This window comes from Malaclemys terrapin, chromosome 2 (genome assembly GCF_027887155.1).
Source record: "Malaclemys terrapin pileata isolate rMalTer1 chromosome 2, rMalTer1.hap1, whole genome shotgun sequence".
Classification (NCBI taxonomy): Eukaryota; Metazoa; Chordata; order Testudines; family Emydidae; genus Malaclemys; species Malaclemys terrapin.
The window spans coordinates 16,056,382-16,073,934 of record NC_071506.1 but is presented as its reverse complement, the minus strand read 5'-3'; the positions used below and the strand labels follow the sequence as shown (position 1 = coordinate 16,073,934).

At 42.8% G+C, this 17,553-nt stretch overlaps 2 protein-coding genes across 2 annotated transcripts in view; one reads left to right on the top strand and one right to left on the bottom strand.

Annotated features, from left to right (window-relative positions):
- The window catches only part of SLA (Src like adaptor), a 35,354-nt gene extending 20,264 nt beyond the window's left edge, over positions 1-15,090 (bottom strand). Inside the window, exons 1-2 of the mRNA XM_054017025.1 lie at positions 5,536-15,090; positions 300-393 (exon numbers count right to left, since the gene is read on the bottom strand). Of these exons, the coding sequence (XP_053873000.1) occupies positions 300-378 (79 nt within the window). The 5' untranslated portion in view covers positions 379-393; positions 5,536-15,090. The remainder of the gene's footprint in view (positions 1-299; positions 394-5,535) is intronic.
- TG (thyroglobulin) overlaps positions 1-17,553 on the top strand; it is a 201,858-nt gene that overhangs the window by 147,257 nt on the left and 37,048 nt on the right. Inside the window, exons 42-43 of the mRNA XM_054017024.1 lie at positions 15,097-15,261; positions 16,199-16,366. Coding sequence (XP_053872999.1) covers positions 15,097-15,261; positions 16,199-16,366 — 333 coding nt within the window. The remainder of the gene's footprint in view (positions 1-15,096; positions 15,262-16,198; positions 16,367-17,553) is intronic.

Here is a 17,553-nt window from a genome sequence, read left to right as displayed (position 1 = left end):
ACACCCCAGATGTGCAATTTCTTGTTTATGGGGAAGATCTGAGCCTTCTGAATTGTGAGAAGCTCATCACAAAGAGTGCTACTGAAGGGCAATTGTTTTTAAAACATTTAAAACAATATTTTAAAATATTTTTTTAAAAATGACTCCTAAAGAATGAGCTCTAACTCACCTAAAAGTGAACACCTTATACTGTACACCTCTGGTCTTGCATAGCACACTCAAGCATACTTTTTCATATGTCAGACAGGTGAATAAAAATGCAGTAACTTTTTTCCTCAAAGAAATTAAAAAGTGCTTACCAGTTTGGGATGGCACGTTTATTTCTGCCGGGGTTCTTGTTGTTTTCATAGTATTTCCCATTGCTCTCTTTATTTTCATCAATGCACTTCAGAACTAAAACAAAGGAGACATAAAAAAGGACTCAGGATAGCACCCGCTGTGCCAATGCATAAAAATGACCCAATTTCAGCCTCTCAGGTTTTTATATAGTTGGCTTTTGAAAGCTGATGTCTTACATGCAGTTGAATATCTATTTGCTAAACTCTCACCACTTTGGTGCTTTTATCAGGGGAATAGCAGCAAACCACAACTAGGGAAGTTGCTAAGAAGTACTGTACATAGCAAAAGTTTCCATTACCACTACCTTAGCATAATAGGAAGTCACAGCAAAATGGTGAATATATACTCATATATTTCTAAGTGTATGTACTTCTCAACATTTGGAGTTCTGAAGTGATGATGCAATTGATTAGCTTGACGTATCTGTTGTCAATGTCGGCTTTGATGTTTTATTACCAAGTACAGGCAGGGTTGTGTTGCAGTTTCCTTTTGACGCAATTCTGGTCTTGCTGTAGGTGCTCAAAGAAATTAAAAAAAAAAAAAAAAAGAATGGCTCAAAAATCTTCTAATCCTGAAAGGTCCCGTAGTAATATAGGAATTGCCAAACTGGATGAGACCAGGGTCCATCTAGTCAGTCTCTTGTCTTGTCAGAACAAAATGCTCAAGAGGAAGATGCATGAAACACTGCAGTGGGCAGCTATGGAACTTGTTCCTTCTAAACTATATATAGAAAGTTCCTTTCTGACCTGGTATAAGAACCTATCTAGAACTGAATAGAATAGAACCACCATTAGTCAGAGGTTGGCTTATGTTATAGCCTAGTTTCACAGTCAGAATAGCTAAGCAATGCTTGTTTAAAATAGCAACAAAACAAAATGTCCTGACACCATTACCTAAAATCGGATGATTTTTATCTCTTTCCGGCTGCTAGTCTGAGAAACTGACAGCATTGGCCCTAACCAAATCCTATAGCACAGTGCCTACTCTATTTACCAAACAGTCTGTGAACTGTGCAGAAAAAACTGATTTCATCTATCTTGTCTATGTTAGGTATTTCAAAGACACCTTAAATCTTGGGGCCACAGTCTGCTGTCCATACGCACAATGGGCTAGATTTAGATAATCTCTCGTTTTGACCAGAAAATTCCGATCTCTTGCTCAGATTTTGACCAGAAATTCCATCCTGGTCCTGAGAGTCCTTCTCAGTGAAAGTTTCATTGAAATTGACACATTTCCACTAAAAATTTCAGTTTTGACAAGTCAGCATTTTCCAACAAAAAAAAAAAAAGTCAAAAAATTCCCAGCAAGCTCTACTCCTAAATCACTTAGACCCTAATGAAAAATTTACCCTAAAGCTTTAAATATATGAAACTTTTTAGTCTCATGACTCCCATTCACTTCAGTGGGAGTTACATTGCTTAAACCCACATTAAAATATGCAGAGTGTTCTTGAATGTTCAGGTTTATAAATTTTGGAAATGAAAACTGTTCACTTGAGACTTTTGTGCATAGTGACGAATATATCTCCTTGAATGTAATGTGCATGTTAGCAGAGCATACAGTTGCCTGAAACTAAGAGAACATATGGACAGATTCTGCATCCTTCTTAGAATTGCAAAAATGTAGGACTGGAAGGGACCTTGCTATGTCCTCTAGTCCAGTCCCCTGCACTGAGGCAAATCTTAGTTTGATTTAGTTGGGGATTGGTCCTGCTTTGAGCAGTGGGTTGGACTAGATGACCTCCTGAGGTCCCTTCCAACCCTGATATTCTATGATTCTAAGTATTATGTAGACCATCCCTGACAGGGGTTTATCTAACCTGTTCTTAATAAACTTCCGAAGATGGAGATTTCACAGCCTCCCTAGATAATTAACTACCAGGGCTTAACTACCCTTACAGTCAGAAAAATTTTCCTAATGTCTAACCTAAATCTCCCTTGCTTCAGTTTAAGCCCATTACTTCATGTCCTGTACTCAGTGGGTAAGGAGAACAATTTATCAACACTGTTTTGTAACAACCTGTTAAGTATTTGAAGACTGTTGTTATATCCTCCTTCAGTCTTCTCTTCTCCAGACTAAACAAACCCAGTTTTCTCAATCTTTCCTCGTCGGTCATGTTTTCTAGACCTTTAATCATTTTTATTGCTCTCCCCTGGACGCTCTCCAATTTGTCCCCATCTCTCCTGAGATGTGATGCTCAGAACTGGACACAGTACTTCAGTTGAGGCCTTATCAGTGCTGAGTAAAGTGAAAGAATTACTTCTCATGTCTTGCTTACAACAGTCCTGCTAATACATCCCAGAATTATGTTCTCTTTTTTTGTAGCTCTATTATGTTGTTGACTCTCATTTAATTTGTCATCCACTATAACCCCCAGATCCTTTTGTGCAGTACCTCTTCCTAGGCAGTCATTTCCCATTTTGTATTTGTGCAATTGATTATTCCTCCCTTAACACAGTACTTTCCATTTGTCCTAGTTGTCACATTATTCCATGAGTAGCCCTTCTGAGATCAGTGGGACAACTCACATAGTCAGGTAACTGCTCAGTGAGGCAAAAGTTGGCAGAACCTGGCCTTTAGAAAACTAAAAAGTTCTGAATGCAAAGTTTTGTGCATTCATGCGATTATAGCTAGGGTTTTTATGTCACCACAGCTACTTTTTAAAATATATCAGTGACATTTTCCATGTTAAATTTCACTGCCACTAATGACAGTTGTTTAAAATAAATAAATAATTTGGGAAGAGAATGAAAAGTTGCAACTCTTTCCCACAATTCACTTATCTGAAGTGCAAAGAGCAGCCTTTGGGCTGCAGTTCATTCAGCACACACTATAGTTTGCCAGAGTAACGGCACATTTCATGCACTTCAGGGCATGTTCCAAAGCTCATCTTTCCTCCCAGGCAGGGCCAAGGGGGTGGGGGGGAAAGCCGGTACAAATTACCGGGGCCCGGCTTCCCCTCCCCCCCGTTGCCTTACTGGGGCCCGGCAGTCCGGAAGGGAGCCCGGGGCCCGGCTTCCTCCCCTCTCGTTGGCCCTGTTTAGCCAATCCGCCCTTGCTGGGGGGCCCAAAAAATTTTTTTCACCGGGGCCCGAACCCGCTCTCGGCGGCCCTGCTCCCAGGCATTTGAAAATGGGAAGGGAGCCGTTCAGGGGAGACACGTTTGTGTTTTCAAATTGCTCATGGATTGTACCACAGCTCTTAAGTTGCATTTTTAAGTAAGTTCAAGGGAGTCCAGAGTATATGGGTAGCAGCCTTATGTAGTATTTCATTCATCTAAATAAAGGGTGGCACACATGGTTCTTCAGTACATAAGTGGACTGTGCAGATAAGTAATGTGTACTTACATACAGTGCGCTGCATCAAGATGCAATAAACTAAGCGATTTTTCCTGAATTTTGCATATAACATGCACCACTAGAAGACAGGTGGAAAATTGCATAGCAACATATATTGTGGCCTTATGGATGAGCAGATTCTCTGTCATCTAACTAAATGCCTATGAAATTGTAATTGTTTAGCTGAAATTCACCCAAGAGTGGAGAGTCTACTCAAGGCATTATGTATCATGTAAACCCTGTGTAAGCTTGGTATGTGGGCAGAGCAAACACACAGGGTTCCATCCGCTGTGTGCCTTGTTGGCAGGTTTCTATGCCCATCTCAAAACAGGTGGCACAGAGAGGCCTAAGGAGCGATTATAGAAGCTATGCTTACATGGCTCCAATGGGTCAATATCTTGCATAGAGAAGTGGAGTTGCTGGAGCTGCTATTTAGGAACAGGACTGGGAGGACCTCCTGGGTCACCAAACCCAGTTCCCTGCTATTGTAGGCAACCTTGTCAGATAGTCCTGTTCATAACATGTTCAAATTCTTGTATTAAACTTATTTCAACCCATAGGCATGGTCGCCACTGCATTGACACCACTTAGTCTGTCTGCAGGTCTAAGAGTGGCTTTCCTCACACAGAGACCAATTACTCAGGCTCTAATGAAAGTTTGAATTTCACCGTAAGAACTGCATTTTCAGTCCCAACTCCATAGCCAACCTTACATCTGCAAATAATTGTAGCCACAATTGTCTGAAAGCACAATTCAGGTTGCTTTGGCATTTCATTTCTTGATTTCACCCACAGCTTAGGTATTTAAAGGGCTACGACCCCGATCCTACAGTGAGTTCTGCGTATGGGGCCAAACAGAGCACCTTGGACTTCAACAGGGCTCCGTATAGGCACAGGGGTCAGGCCATATCGAGCTCATTGAAGGACTGGGGTCTTGTGGACTCAAATAATTGTGAGCACAGTTTTGTACCAAATATTTGCACCTGCAGAAATGGATCTAAATTTGGCTCGAAATGTATGTACCATTCAGTTTTATCACACACAATATCTATTTTAAAGACAATGTCATGTTGGGGTACTTCGATTAGCATTGCATATCTTAAACTAGTCTGCTTTCCCAGAGATTGTTCAAAGATATATTCAGAATGCCCAAGAGATATTGCCCAAAGCAAGAACATGACTAATCCCAGTTCTCCAAGGAAGCTGCTTACAAACGAACGCATTTCAAATGAGGAATTCCATGGTTCATCATTTATAATATGCTGGGTGTTTTTTCTCCATTAACTGCTTATTAAACCCCTGCATTTGCAAAGAATTAATCATAGTAAGTGTATGGCTAAATTACACACATCTTTGGGAAACAAAGGGGAGTGTGTCACTTTTATTCAGCACACTCCTCATTCCATAATGTATACATTTGAAACAACACATTTTACTAGTTTGCACAAATGGTGAAATCCAAATACCATGCAAAACACAGAGAAATCTCATTTGCGAATCCCTAACAATTTGAGTTCAAAAAATGAACCTGCTGTTATATCTGTGATGTTTCTCATAGATTATCGCATGGGAACGTTTGCTTCACCATTGGCCGTCTGTCTGTCTCTCTCATTTTATTTTAAGATTTTTAGTAGAAATATATAATTCACGCTCATTTCACATTTACAAACACCGGCAAGGAGAGGGACTAAAGGATCCAATAGACCTTTTGCATCTCTCTCTTTGATGGCTTTTTATATTTAAAGTCCAAATCCTGCACTGTTTACTGGGACAAAACTGCCTTTTGCTTGAATAAGGACTGGAAGGTTTGGCCCAGTATGCAGAGAATGCTATCCTGAAAGCATCAGAGCAATGATTACCTTTAAATGCTGAGCATGGTATTCCACTTTGCAGGATGTTTCACGAAAGGAGCAGGCATGATAGAGTTTTTGTGTTGCCTGCAGCTGATCAGGTCGAGAAGCAGCCAGCCAAATGAGAGTGTTGTGAACTTCACCCTATCATGTAGAACGACACTTGCCAAACAGGCCACATACTTCCTCTGAGAGAAATAAGGAAGGCATGAAGTGTTTGCAACAGATGTGGTTCCTGTTACTATTCAAGGTCTCTGTGACACTTTTTCTCTGTGGGCTGTGGAAAACAGGGAGGTTTTGAATATTTAACACTAGGTTCTCATTGATCACATAAGAAAATGAGCAAAATAACCTGTATTTTATGCTAGTTATACATAAAGTGCTGTTCTTGTTTTCTTAATGCATTTATCCGATACAGTTCAACCTCCAAAGCCTCTAGCTTGTTTTCTGTAAGGTCCTGCATTTTCTAGATCTGCAGCTTGGCAGATTGACACACAAAGCTTTGCCCAAGATCAGATGCTGAGTCTCACTCCAGCCAGACTATATCCCAAGACCCTCCTTTATTCTCAGCCTTTTGATCCAAATACTAGCCCACTCCTATTGCAAAATATTTAATGTTTTTGAGCAGATGACAACACATAAACAATGTTGCTCAAAAGCCTGTATATAGAGCACCTTCTCATTTCAACATCTGTCTGCATTATACCAAGTAATTAACTAAAGCTCAGAACACATCTGTTGTGCTCAGTATTATCCCTATGTCTCAGAGGGAGAAACTGAGGCACAGAGCTATCAAATGACCTGCTCAAGATCATTCAGTGAACCCATGAAAGAGGCTTTTACATAAAAGTCTGTAGGTTATTTAAGGTAACTTAATATACCCATTGTTTTCATGACCACCGTGTGTTCTGAAATGTTAACATCATACGGCAGGATTTAAAAAAACATACTAGAGTTCAGCTGTTGATTAATGTTTCAGCCTTAAAATTGCTGCAGGTTAGAATTGAATTGTCGAGCCATGACACTTAATGAGATGGAAAAGCTCAACAGCTCTAGAAGCTGTTCAATAGGACTTATTGCAACCAAGGGAGAGTGGTTAAATTCCCCTGGTAGCAGGTTGTGCCAAAACTGTGAACCACAGTAATTAGAGGAGAGTTTCCTTATTTGTATGTGCTATGCTAGTGGTTGTTACCTTGAACAGAGGGTAAAGGATTGGGAGGGTTGGAATGGAAGTGAGTTTGCAAGGGTGAGCTCTCACATCTAGTGCTCTTAGAGAGAGAGTTTGACAGTCACCATTGCTCCCTTAGCATTGTATGATTATCACTGCCAGTTAAAGCCTGACTGTAGGATCTGATTGTTTCTGGAAGGCACAGTTCTACAGCAGAAGGTGCACCTCCCCTGCTAGAATTTTCCAGACTGAAGCATCATGTCTCTGGGATCGTTGGAGGAGCCCAGGTCAGGTTCTGTATCAGTCTCCATATCTGATCTGGTCACCCTGCTACTCTATATCCAACAGCAGCCCAAGCCTGGTGCAGTTCTTGTGCCCAGGAAGTGCAAGGACTGGGAGTGTGGCAGGCTATCCTCCCCGCTCCTCCCCCGTGTATATTTGCACTGGGTTAGTCAGAATCTAGCGCAGAGTGTAGCAGTTTGAAGGCTGACGAGGACTCTGAACATAAAACGAGCATTTTTCTATTGGAGAGGGTCGGGGGAGCATACTGTGTAAGGAATATGGCACCGAGCAACAGATGGCATTCACAAAGCTGGATTGAAACACACCTTTCCTTGCCAAAACAGGGCCCAGTCTGATCCAAAACCAGGCAGATTCAGGGCTGCCCAGGGGGTGTGGTGGAGGGGGCAAGTGGGGCAAATTGCCCCGGGCCCCACAGGGGCCCCCACCAGAATATAGTATTCTATAGTATTGCAACTTTTTTTTACGGAAGGGGCCCCCGAAATTGCTTTGCCCCGGGCCCCCTGAATCCTCTGGGCGGCCCTGAGCACATTTACATGTTTAAAGAGAAGTAGATCAATTCTTGCCGGAGGGAGTTAAATGAGACTCCCTACTCTCCATGTACACACTTTTGATTGCTAAGGTTGGGCTCATGGATTCTGCACTGCACCTATGCAACTACAGCAGCCATCTTGCATCTGTACAATGGGTAATACCAGCACTGTAGGCTAATCACATATTGAAAAATATGGTAAACAATGAGATTTGATAGGGGCGAGGCTGTGCTCCTTTCTAAATCAATGACTTTTGCCGTTGAATTCAGTGGGGGGCTTGTAAATTGTGTTAAAGGCGTTCATATCCTGTTACTGAAACTCACTGGCTTGATACAGTAACCATCCTGCAAGCAGCAAGTGAGTCATTTGAGATACAGGAACACTGCGCTTTGCAGAATCTCCTCTGTTACTAGCAATATGGCATCTGTCGAGAGCTGTGCAGGAAATAAAAAAAGAAAAAAAACCTTACCACCTGCAAAATGTCAGAATTGATGGAAAAAACAGTCTTTTTTTTTCCATTTTCAGATATCTCAGTGTTTACAAGCAGATGCTTGTGCAGGAAAACCGTCCCTAGCTCTGACCCACCATATTGCCCCAACATCGTCCCACCCATCTGCCAATGCTCCCAGCCTCGTCTGTTCATTAGCATCTTTCTTGATCACCTCTGTGCCTTCTTCACTGCAGCTCCCTATATTTGGTGTGATCTTCCTGAGCTCATCCAGTAGACCCCTCCCACATGTAAGTCTCTCTTGAAGACCCTCTTCTGCTGTGCTGGGAATGTGGAAGACCTTAACATTCTTTTTTCAGAGCATGGCCAAATGCCATTTGACGGCTCTACTTACATGCTGTACTACTTTCCCTCACTTATGTGTGCTTGTGAGCTTCATGACTCATGGCGGTGCCTTCTTGCTTCTTTGTATAACACCTAGCACTCCGTGGGCCTTACTGTTAACCAATAATAGCCATAAATACAGCTTTATATTTGACATTGGCCAAATGCAAGCATGGACCATCTCATTAGCTTGAACACTGGAGTATTTGTTAGACAGATCCCAGTTTTGCCCTTTGGTATTCTTATTATTGTTGATGTTGTATCTCCATGCATGGTGCGCTTTCAGGCAGAGATCAAGACAGCTTGAATTGGCTTCTGCTCCATCATACCTGTTCAGAGTAAATCCATTAACTTCAGTGGCAATGTGAGTATCTCAGGGCAGAAGGTAGCCCAAGAAGGATTTACAGTTAGTCCAAAAACACAAGAAAAGAGCAAAGAGACCCTGGTGCATGAAAGGATGTAAGGAGGACAGTGATGGAGGGATACTGCTCCCTGGGAGCACAGTTTCTTGTGCAGTGCGGGTGGTAAAAGCCATTTTCAGTGCAGGTTTTTGGCTATAGCTCGCTGGTGGCTCAGCACTGAAAGACTTTGCAGGCGTGAGTTTTCAGAGTCCATGTAAATGAAGAGAGGTGTGGTTGTTTGCAGTCTGAGGAAGTTGCCAGTTCCAGGCATAGATGAGGCACACAGCCTGCAGTGTCCCCGCACAGTAATACTAAAGTGGCTAGCATAATGCCATCTTGTCATTGAAATGGCCATTCATTACCCTTTGTACAATTGCATAATGTTCAGTGTAATGCCTCCTGCTATTCCTGTAAATGGGGCTGGCCTGGAGGGTGCAATGACATTAGTTAGGATTGTTTCACTCGAATGCAGCAATTCATTTTCAGTGAGGTAAGATTTGTTCCTAAACGGGCTGACAGAGAGGTCAAATGACTTTCCATAGGTCATGGTGAGCCACCCTAGTGCAGATAGCCAGAGCAAGAACTGTGTGTGACTTAAATTCCACTTAAGCCCAATTTTGAGTGGGATTTGTACAGTGAATTGGTCTCATATTGACCTCCTGTTGCTAACTCTCATGATTTTGTTGGAAGTTGCATGATATGTGAGACATTTTTTTCTTAAAGTCTCAGCTCCTGGAATCATATGATTATGTGGGAATCTCAGCTTTCATTTAAAAGCAACTTTCTAGCCTCCATGTGTGCCCAGGAAAAGACTTGAAAATCAGAAGGCAAATAAAAGAACTCCAAATTTATTATTTTTAAGCCAATCTCATGATCTTTTGGTGCCTGACTCATGATGTTTGAATGTTTGGAGTTGGCGATACTGGGAATTTCAGCCAGCATGAGTGAACAATTCATTCAATGTGTCTGCATCTCTCTAAACAGGCCCTCTTTTTTTAAGCTGTTGTCCAATGTATCCCTGGTTATTATTAATAATCCTACAGAGACAATGTTTCTGTGGTGAATGTGATTCAGAGAAAAGCAGGACCCTCCATATATATTTGTTTTTTCCATGCGTCTCTCTTTAAATCATAGGCTTGTGCTGCTGTATATAGTATATTTCTGTTAAACAGGAGAATTATTTGCTCAAAGTTGAAGCCTTCTTTGTGGGTAGTCTCCAGCTTCTGCTCTCACGTTTGCTCCTGAGGTCTGCGGATGAGGAAATGATGAGGAAACCAATTTTGTGTGTGAATTTGAATTTTGCTTGCCTAACTCTTTTATTAATAGGAATCTCCCCACCCCGACCTTCAAACAAATTCCAGCAGGCGCACTCCACCCGGGAAAATAATGCTATCACTTTTAAATATTACTGTATTACTCCAAAGAAAAAAAGAGTGATTAACCATGAGGCGTAGTATTGGATCCTGTATTAGGTTTAAAGCCAAAGGGCAAGACTGACTTCCTGAAAATGTTATAAAAAAAAAAAAAAAGCAGATTGAGGAAATGGTCACTATCATGGAACACAGCAGAACAAACTCTGTTACTGAGCCTGCAGCAAAACTGCTGCTGTTAAAGGAAGAGAAAAGAGATCGCTGCTAGACATGGGTTCCGGAGCAAACCCCCTGAGAAGGTCCTGACCTTTGCAACCCCCTCAAACTTCTGGGAAGCTTGGGTCTTTGTTTGAATTTTGCAGTTTGGGCTCAGCTAATATATACTGGAGCGATGCCAATTTATCCCTGCTGAGGGTCTGGCCCTCATTCTTCCCTCTGCAGGAATAACCTATAGGGAGTTTCAGCTTGCGGAGTTGGCTATGAACTTTTGTGTTTGGCTGGGGTGGGGAGAGCAGGGGTTTTCCCCATGGAAGAAGCTGGAGATCCCACTCCCAGAGCATGTAAATACCCAGAGATCAGGAGAGAATGCAAGGGATTTTCTTGCTTCTGCTCTGTTCCGCTGTGCAGCGGCCACTAGTTCCTGTTGGCCCATGGAGAGCACAGCTCCTAGAGATTCAGGGATTCCTCTGAAAACTCCAGTGTGTAGTTCTGCAGTGCCAAGGGAGAAGCTGAGCTAATCTATACAGGCTCAGGCCACATATGGGTTTGCTTGTCTGGCTTTCCCAGGATTTCACATGATGATGATTAATAATTATGTTTGTTACAGTAATGCCTCAGGGGCCCCGTTGTGCTAGGTGCTGTACAACTCCTGACCCTAAAGAGTTACAATGCAAATAGGCAAGACAGAGGCTGGGGGAGAGGAAGTATTTTCATGCCAAGCCATGGAGTGGCCCAGGTCTCTCAATTTGGACCAGGTTCCCAGGGAAGGTTTGTGAACTGAGTTTCAAGTTAGTGGTGAGTTGTGTGTCATTTCTGATCTCACCGCGAACATTTCACACATCTTGACTCAATACCCCACATAATGCTCCTGCTCATATAGCCCCAATCCAGAACAGAGCTTTAGCCTGGGCTCTGAAGTCAATGGAAGTACTCTCGTTCTTCATACTGAACATACACACAAGTGCTTTGCTGGGCCACAGCTAATTTTGAAGCTAGTAAGGATTGTCTACTACTCTGGTTTGTACAGTGCCTAGCATAACAGGCCCCTATTCTTACTGGCCTTTAAGCACTACCATTATAACCCTGTTAAACAGTGATAACACAGCTATTGCCTGAGCTCTGGGAACAAACAAAGGTTTGGGCTCCTGTAGGAGTATGAGCAAACTCAGCCCTTATTAAGACGTTGAAGTCAAGGGGGTTCTGATGATTTACACCAGAGGAGGATCTGGTCAGTTGCTTTCTCAGTTAATTGTTTTCATTCCAGTCCTCCTTAAAAATTTGCCAGTCTGAAAATAGCCATATGAAAATGCAGTAAAGGTGGGCACCTAGAAAGCCATATGCTGTGGGGTTGTTGTAGCTGTATCAGTACCAGGATATTAGAGAGACAAGGTTAGTGAGGTAATATCTTTTATTGGACTAACTTCTGCTGGTGAGAGAGACAAACTTTCAAGCTATGCAGAGCTCTTCAGGTCTGGGGAAAGGTATTATGGGCTTGTCTACACTAAAAACTTGCATCTGTGCAGCTGCAGTGCATCTGATGAAAATGCTCTAAGCCAAGAGGAGAGAGCTCTCCCGTTGGCTTAATAACTCCACCTCCATGCGTGGCGGTAGCTATGTCAGTGGGAGGAGCTCTCCCGCCAACATAGCTCTGTCTACACCAGAGCTTCGGTCTGTATAACTATGTTGTTGAGGGGTGTGGATTATTCACACCCCTGAGCGATGTAGTTATACCAAAGTAATTCTGTAGTGTAGACCAGGGCTAAGAGTGTCATAGCTAAACACAAGGTCGAACAGATAGTTTTGCATAAGTAGTTAGAACATATTTTAAGGGATCATTCAAGATGAAGTGGCCCGTTAACACCCCTGTAGTCATAGGACGAAAAGGAGGTGGGGGAGGGGGGATAGTGGGTTACAGATTGTTATAATAAGCCATAAATCCAGTGTTTTTATTAAATTCATAACTTTGCTAGACACTAAAAATCATGGCCTTAAAATCAGTGTTAACAGGCCACTTCATCTTGAATGGTTCCTTAGAATATGCTTACTTATGCTAAACTATCTGTTCGATCTTGTATTTAGCTCTGACACTCGTAATACCTTTCCCAAACCTGAAGAGCTCCATTGTCTCTCTCACCAATAAAAGATTTTACCTCACTCACTTTGTCTCTCTAAGATCACAGGATACTCATGCATGAGAGGGAAGGGGAAGGAGCGAAGTTGTGGTGGTGTGGGTTGTGGTTCAGTCTATTGCTATATGTAACACACATGAACAAGAACAAATGCAGGAGGTCCGCATGAAGGCTTCTGTTCCACAGTTAGTTTGTGTTGCACATCTAATACAATGGAATCCACACCACAGCAACATGCCAGAGGGACACAATAGTCCTCATTAACTGAGGTTCCTTCATGGGAATAGCTTGCTGGGAAAAAGTAGTCACTCCTATTCCTCGAACTGCTTCAAAACAAAATCCTGGAGTGCATTAAAGAATGAACTAGACATGGTGCACCAAAACTACGCCCTGGCTGTCAGTCAAATTATTAATAATTATAGTCTGTATCTCTTTATTCACCCCCTTCATCGAAACACCCATCTTTGTAAAGAGCTATTTGACATCAGTCCCATTTCCCAGACTGGGAAACTGAGGCTCAGAGATGTTGCATAACTTGTCCAACATCACAGAGGGTGCCATCCAGTGGATGTTGAGCACTCCTTGAAAGGTGCTGAGCACCCTCCACTCCCAGGGGCAGGCAGAAGTGGCGCCAATTCTAAGTGACAATAGTACTGTGCAGTCATAAGGCCCGACTCTCAGCTGCTCTTAGTTAGTTGCCTGAGTCTCTGCTTCAGCTAGAGCAACCAGGGGACTGCTCTAAATTGTACCTGCTGGCAACTGTCCCTAAAGGGCCATCTGTTACCTGGGAATAGCTGAAGTGTGATATTCATCTTCCCCACCCCCATGATGCCTCTCCTCAGCTCTATCATATCCCCTGTGCAGAGGGCGTAGGAACCTGTTATATTGTTTCTACCCCTGCTAAGGACTCCTCCAAAAGCACAGGTTTCTCAGTCAGGGAAGTTTTGGACTGTCTCTTCTCCCTTTGCCCCACACAGGCAATGCAGCAAGCTAGAGAATCTAGCCGGTCTGGCACCTTTCCTTCACTGATCTCAAAGCACTTTGCAATCATTAATGAATTATCCTCACAATATCCATGTAAGGCTGGGATTATTACACATGTAATTATTTGTGTAAGAACACCTGGCAGATCAGTGGCACAACTGGGTATAGAATCCACGCCTCTTTACTCCCCCTGGCCTGTTTCAACTCAGAGATCCCTTTCTACAGTAACTTCTTCGGCACCAGAAAAACTGCACTTTACTTCAGGAATCAGACAGAATGCTTCACTACCACAGTCAATGTATATGCTGCTAGAAGCAATGAAATGGACGTGGATGTTTTTAACTCCTATGCACGGCTTCTCAGAGACCAAATATTAAAAATACATTTCCTTTTTTTTCTTTGCCTCTGTTTTTGTGTTTTGCTGGGTGTATAGTTTTGTATTTAACATGTTTTATATTGAAAAAAGCTAATCAGCTGAGGCGATCGGCTTCTCTGTGTTTTTTTTAAAGACGGAAGTGCATCTGAGCAATTATTATAGTAAACTGATCTAAACGTTTGGAAATTAGAACTGACTCATTTTTAACCATGTCACTGCTTATTCCAGCCCTGATGTTGTAGGTCAGATGCTATCAGGCTATGCTAACATACCTGCATTTTGAATAAGTGGCTTTTGTGGTTACTCAACGACATTATGACATCCTTTCCCAGTGAGCTCTTTTCCAAGCACGACCCCAGCTGTGACAGGTCTGGGGAAGTGGTCTGAACATGGGATTGGAAGCCAGGAACTCCTGAGTTCTTGGCTGGGCTCTGTGGCTTTGGCTCGTAATTTAAATGTTGATCCTACTCTGAAGAACACTGTAATGTTCTATATTCTCTGTATCTCAAAAACTTCTACATCAAGCTTTAAAGTACAAAGGAGATTCCCCATCCCCACAAATGTTAGTCCTGCAAACTCACCTTGAGTTTTGAAAGTCAAAGCCGGCTTCTTTCCTGCTCATGCTTCATCATCACTAGTGAAGAATCCAGGTCCCGCTCCCCTAGTATTGTTGGAATTGCAATGCTTACAGATATAAGAGGCGAACAGGGTATGATAGATTGTAAGATCTTTGTGGAGGCTCATAGCCACCTGTGTGTTTGCACAGTGCCTAGCACAAGGGAGCACTGATCTTGGTTTGTAGGCTTTGGTTGCTCGTGGAGCACACATAAGGAATAACAGTAGTAATTAATAAGTGACATTAGCTCAATGAAAGTAGTAGCCATTGCTTAAACTGCACTAACTCTGAGATTTGTGAGACCACAGTAATAATATATCCCACTTTCCATCGAAAGGTTTCAAAATGCCCTGAGGTGGATTGTTGTTCCCATTTTACAGATGCGGGAACTGAAGCACAAAGAAATTAAGTGACTTGCCCAAGGTCTCACAAAAAAAATCTGTGGTAGAGTTGGGACTAGCACCCAGCCCTGCTCTCTCCTCATCCTTTGCTTTAATCACTAGACCATACTGCAGTTTTTGCAAACTCCATTTTTCAGTCAGTGACTAAGCAGATTTTTTTCCCCCTGTCATCTTCTCCTCATGCAACAGGGAAGCACATGTTGACAGGATCAATTGACTCGGTGTCTGTTTTCTCTTCTAGGGAGGATCTGCTTTTTCCCCGGTGTCGGTGATTAGTGAGAAGAAAGCTCAGGACCAAGTGGCAGTTCTGGCTGATGAACTTGGATGCCCTCTGTCCAGCAGTGAGGAAATTGTAGCCTGCCTCCGCCAGTTGCCTGCCAACGTTCTCAACGATGCACAGACTAGGGTGAGCCATAGCAATATATGTGACTTTGTATTATCACTGAAATGTAGGCTGCATGTACAGCAACTTGCAGGAAGAATTTTTAAAAATGTTGGGACAGATCCTTAGCTGGCATAAATTGACATTGACTTCGGTGGAGTTACCCTGATATCCACCAACTGAGGCTTTGGCCCATTGATACTTATGGCCTGATTCTCAGTTACACTAAGGCTCCTTTGCATCGCTTTGGCAGTGTAAACGTGTCTGGAAGGGAGTTTCAATGATCCCTGTCAGGGTGGGGAATGCCTGGCCTAAGTGTAAATAGAAATCAGACCCCTAGTTTCCATGAGAGTTCTCTGCAGAAAAGGCGGTGTGAAAAGATGACTCTGCTTTGCATTGAACTTAACAAAATGTAATGCTTATGAAAGATGCCATGCTGACAGTCCTGGAGGCTGGAGTCCTTCACACCCAGGTAGAGAAGAGGCATCAGCAATACAAGTTTCTCAATCACACCATCGCGTTGGGCCTCACCCCTAAACTAGAAGTAACAGCCCTAGGAACAACGGAGTAGTTTATTCTCTCTGCCTGTTCAGCTCTTGGCTCCTCTGCTGAGGCGATCAGCAAGGGCCCCCGTTCCTTCCAGTTGTGATTTTGGACTGTGTTACGTGAACACTTACCCATTATGAGGCCATCAGCTTAATTCATCATTTCAGACAGACAGACAAACAAGCCATGGTCAGGTGGGAATGATGCAAAGTCCTTCCTAATCTGGTCCAGCTGCTCACCACTGGAAGGCCCTGTATCTCCTTACCAATCCCTTGGTCTCTAGAAGAGCACTTTTCCCATGGAATGGGAGTTTTACCATTGACTTCAATGGCCACAGAGTCAAGCTAACGCCGACCACTTTTGAAAATCCTGATCATGATTGTATTGTACTATTCTCTGTTCCCTTTCAACACAGCTCCTCGCCATAAGCGGGCCATTTCAGTACTGGGGCCCAGTGGTTGATGGAGTCTACCTTCGTGAACCTCTAGCTGCAGCCCTGCGGCGTTCTCGACTTGGGAAGGTGGATCTGCTCATTGGAAGTGCTCAACAAGATGGGCTGATTAGCAGAGCTAAGGCAATTAAGGTAGGCATAGATTTACTGTGCAAAAGAATGATCAATTCTTAAAGCACTTAAGCAAATATTAACTAAGAGGATCTGTGCTGGCAGGAGAGAGACTTTTTGGCTTTCATAATTCTTGAATTGGACTCCATGCAAATACACCAAAGCATTGTCCTTCATAAAGAAGTGCTCTTTTGACTAGCCAGTGGAAATATATGTCCTATTTATGCAATAATACTGTAGTTCAGGGAAGGGGCAAAAAGTTGGGAGACCAGGTTGGTTTAGCTTGTATTTTGCATGTGTCTGCATGTCTAGTAGGTCTCTGAAAAGCATGTAGTATTCATTTCTCCTGTTATATGTTAGTGTGTAGGTGATACTTTAAGATTAATTTGGCTGTTGGGTTTCTCTAGAGTAGGGATGGGCCCAAGTCAAACTCCTGCATTTAGACCCTGCTAAACTTTATTGAGGATTCAGAATCTAAACCCAGATATGGGTCCAAAATTCATAGGTTATTCCCCTCTCCGACTCCTATCTTATGTTTTTGCTCATGGATTGTTGCACTGGTTTATTTTCTATATCATTGCTTGTGCTTTTCTGTTTTGTGAATCCTCCCCTTTCTTATAAGGATGCTTCCAAATTAGAACTGCCCATGAATAGAAATAGCATCTGCGGATCCATGAGCTAGGTTAAAAATGAAAAGGGTTATCAATCCTCAAGCATCAGGGCACAAACTGATCACCCACTGGGGACATTTGTCTAGTATTACACAAATAGTCCTACTACAGGGGCATACTACTTTCCTCTGCAGCATCCGGCATTGGCTGCGTTGGAGACAGAATCCTGGACCCGGTGGTTAAATAGTTCCTTTACCTAATGGCAATTACTCTGTTCTTGTAGCCTGTTGAAATGATAGCACAAACTATATACGTGACTTTGTATTAGAACTGAAATGTAGGCTGGATGTACAGCAACGTGCAGGAAGAATTTTTAAAAATGTTGGGTCAGATCCTTAGCTGGCATAAATTGACATAACCTGTCCCTTTCAGCTTTCTCTTCATTACCCTGATTTATAATTAACACATGCATTCAAGAGTGAGGTACATTCCTGCCCCATAATGCCAAACTCCCTTTAAACTAGTGTTTTTTGTTTACAAGTGAGCAGACCCCCTGGAGACATTCTCTCCCTCTCTCATTGTCTGTTCCTCTCTCTC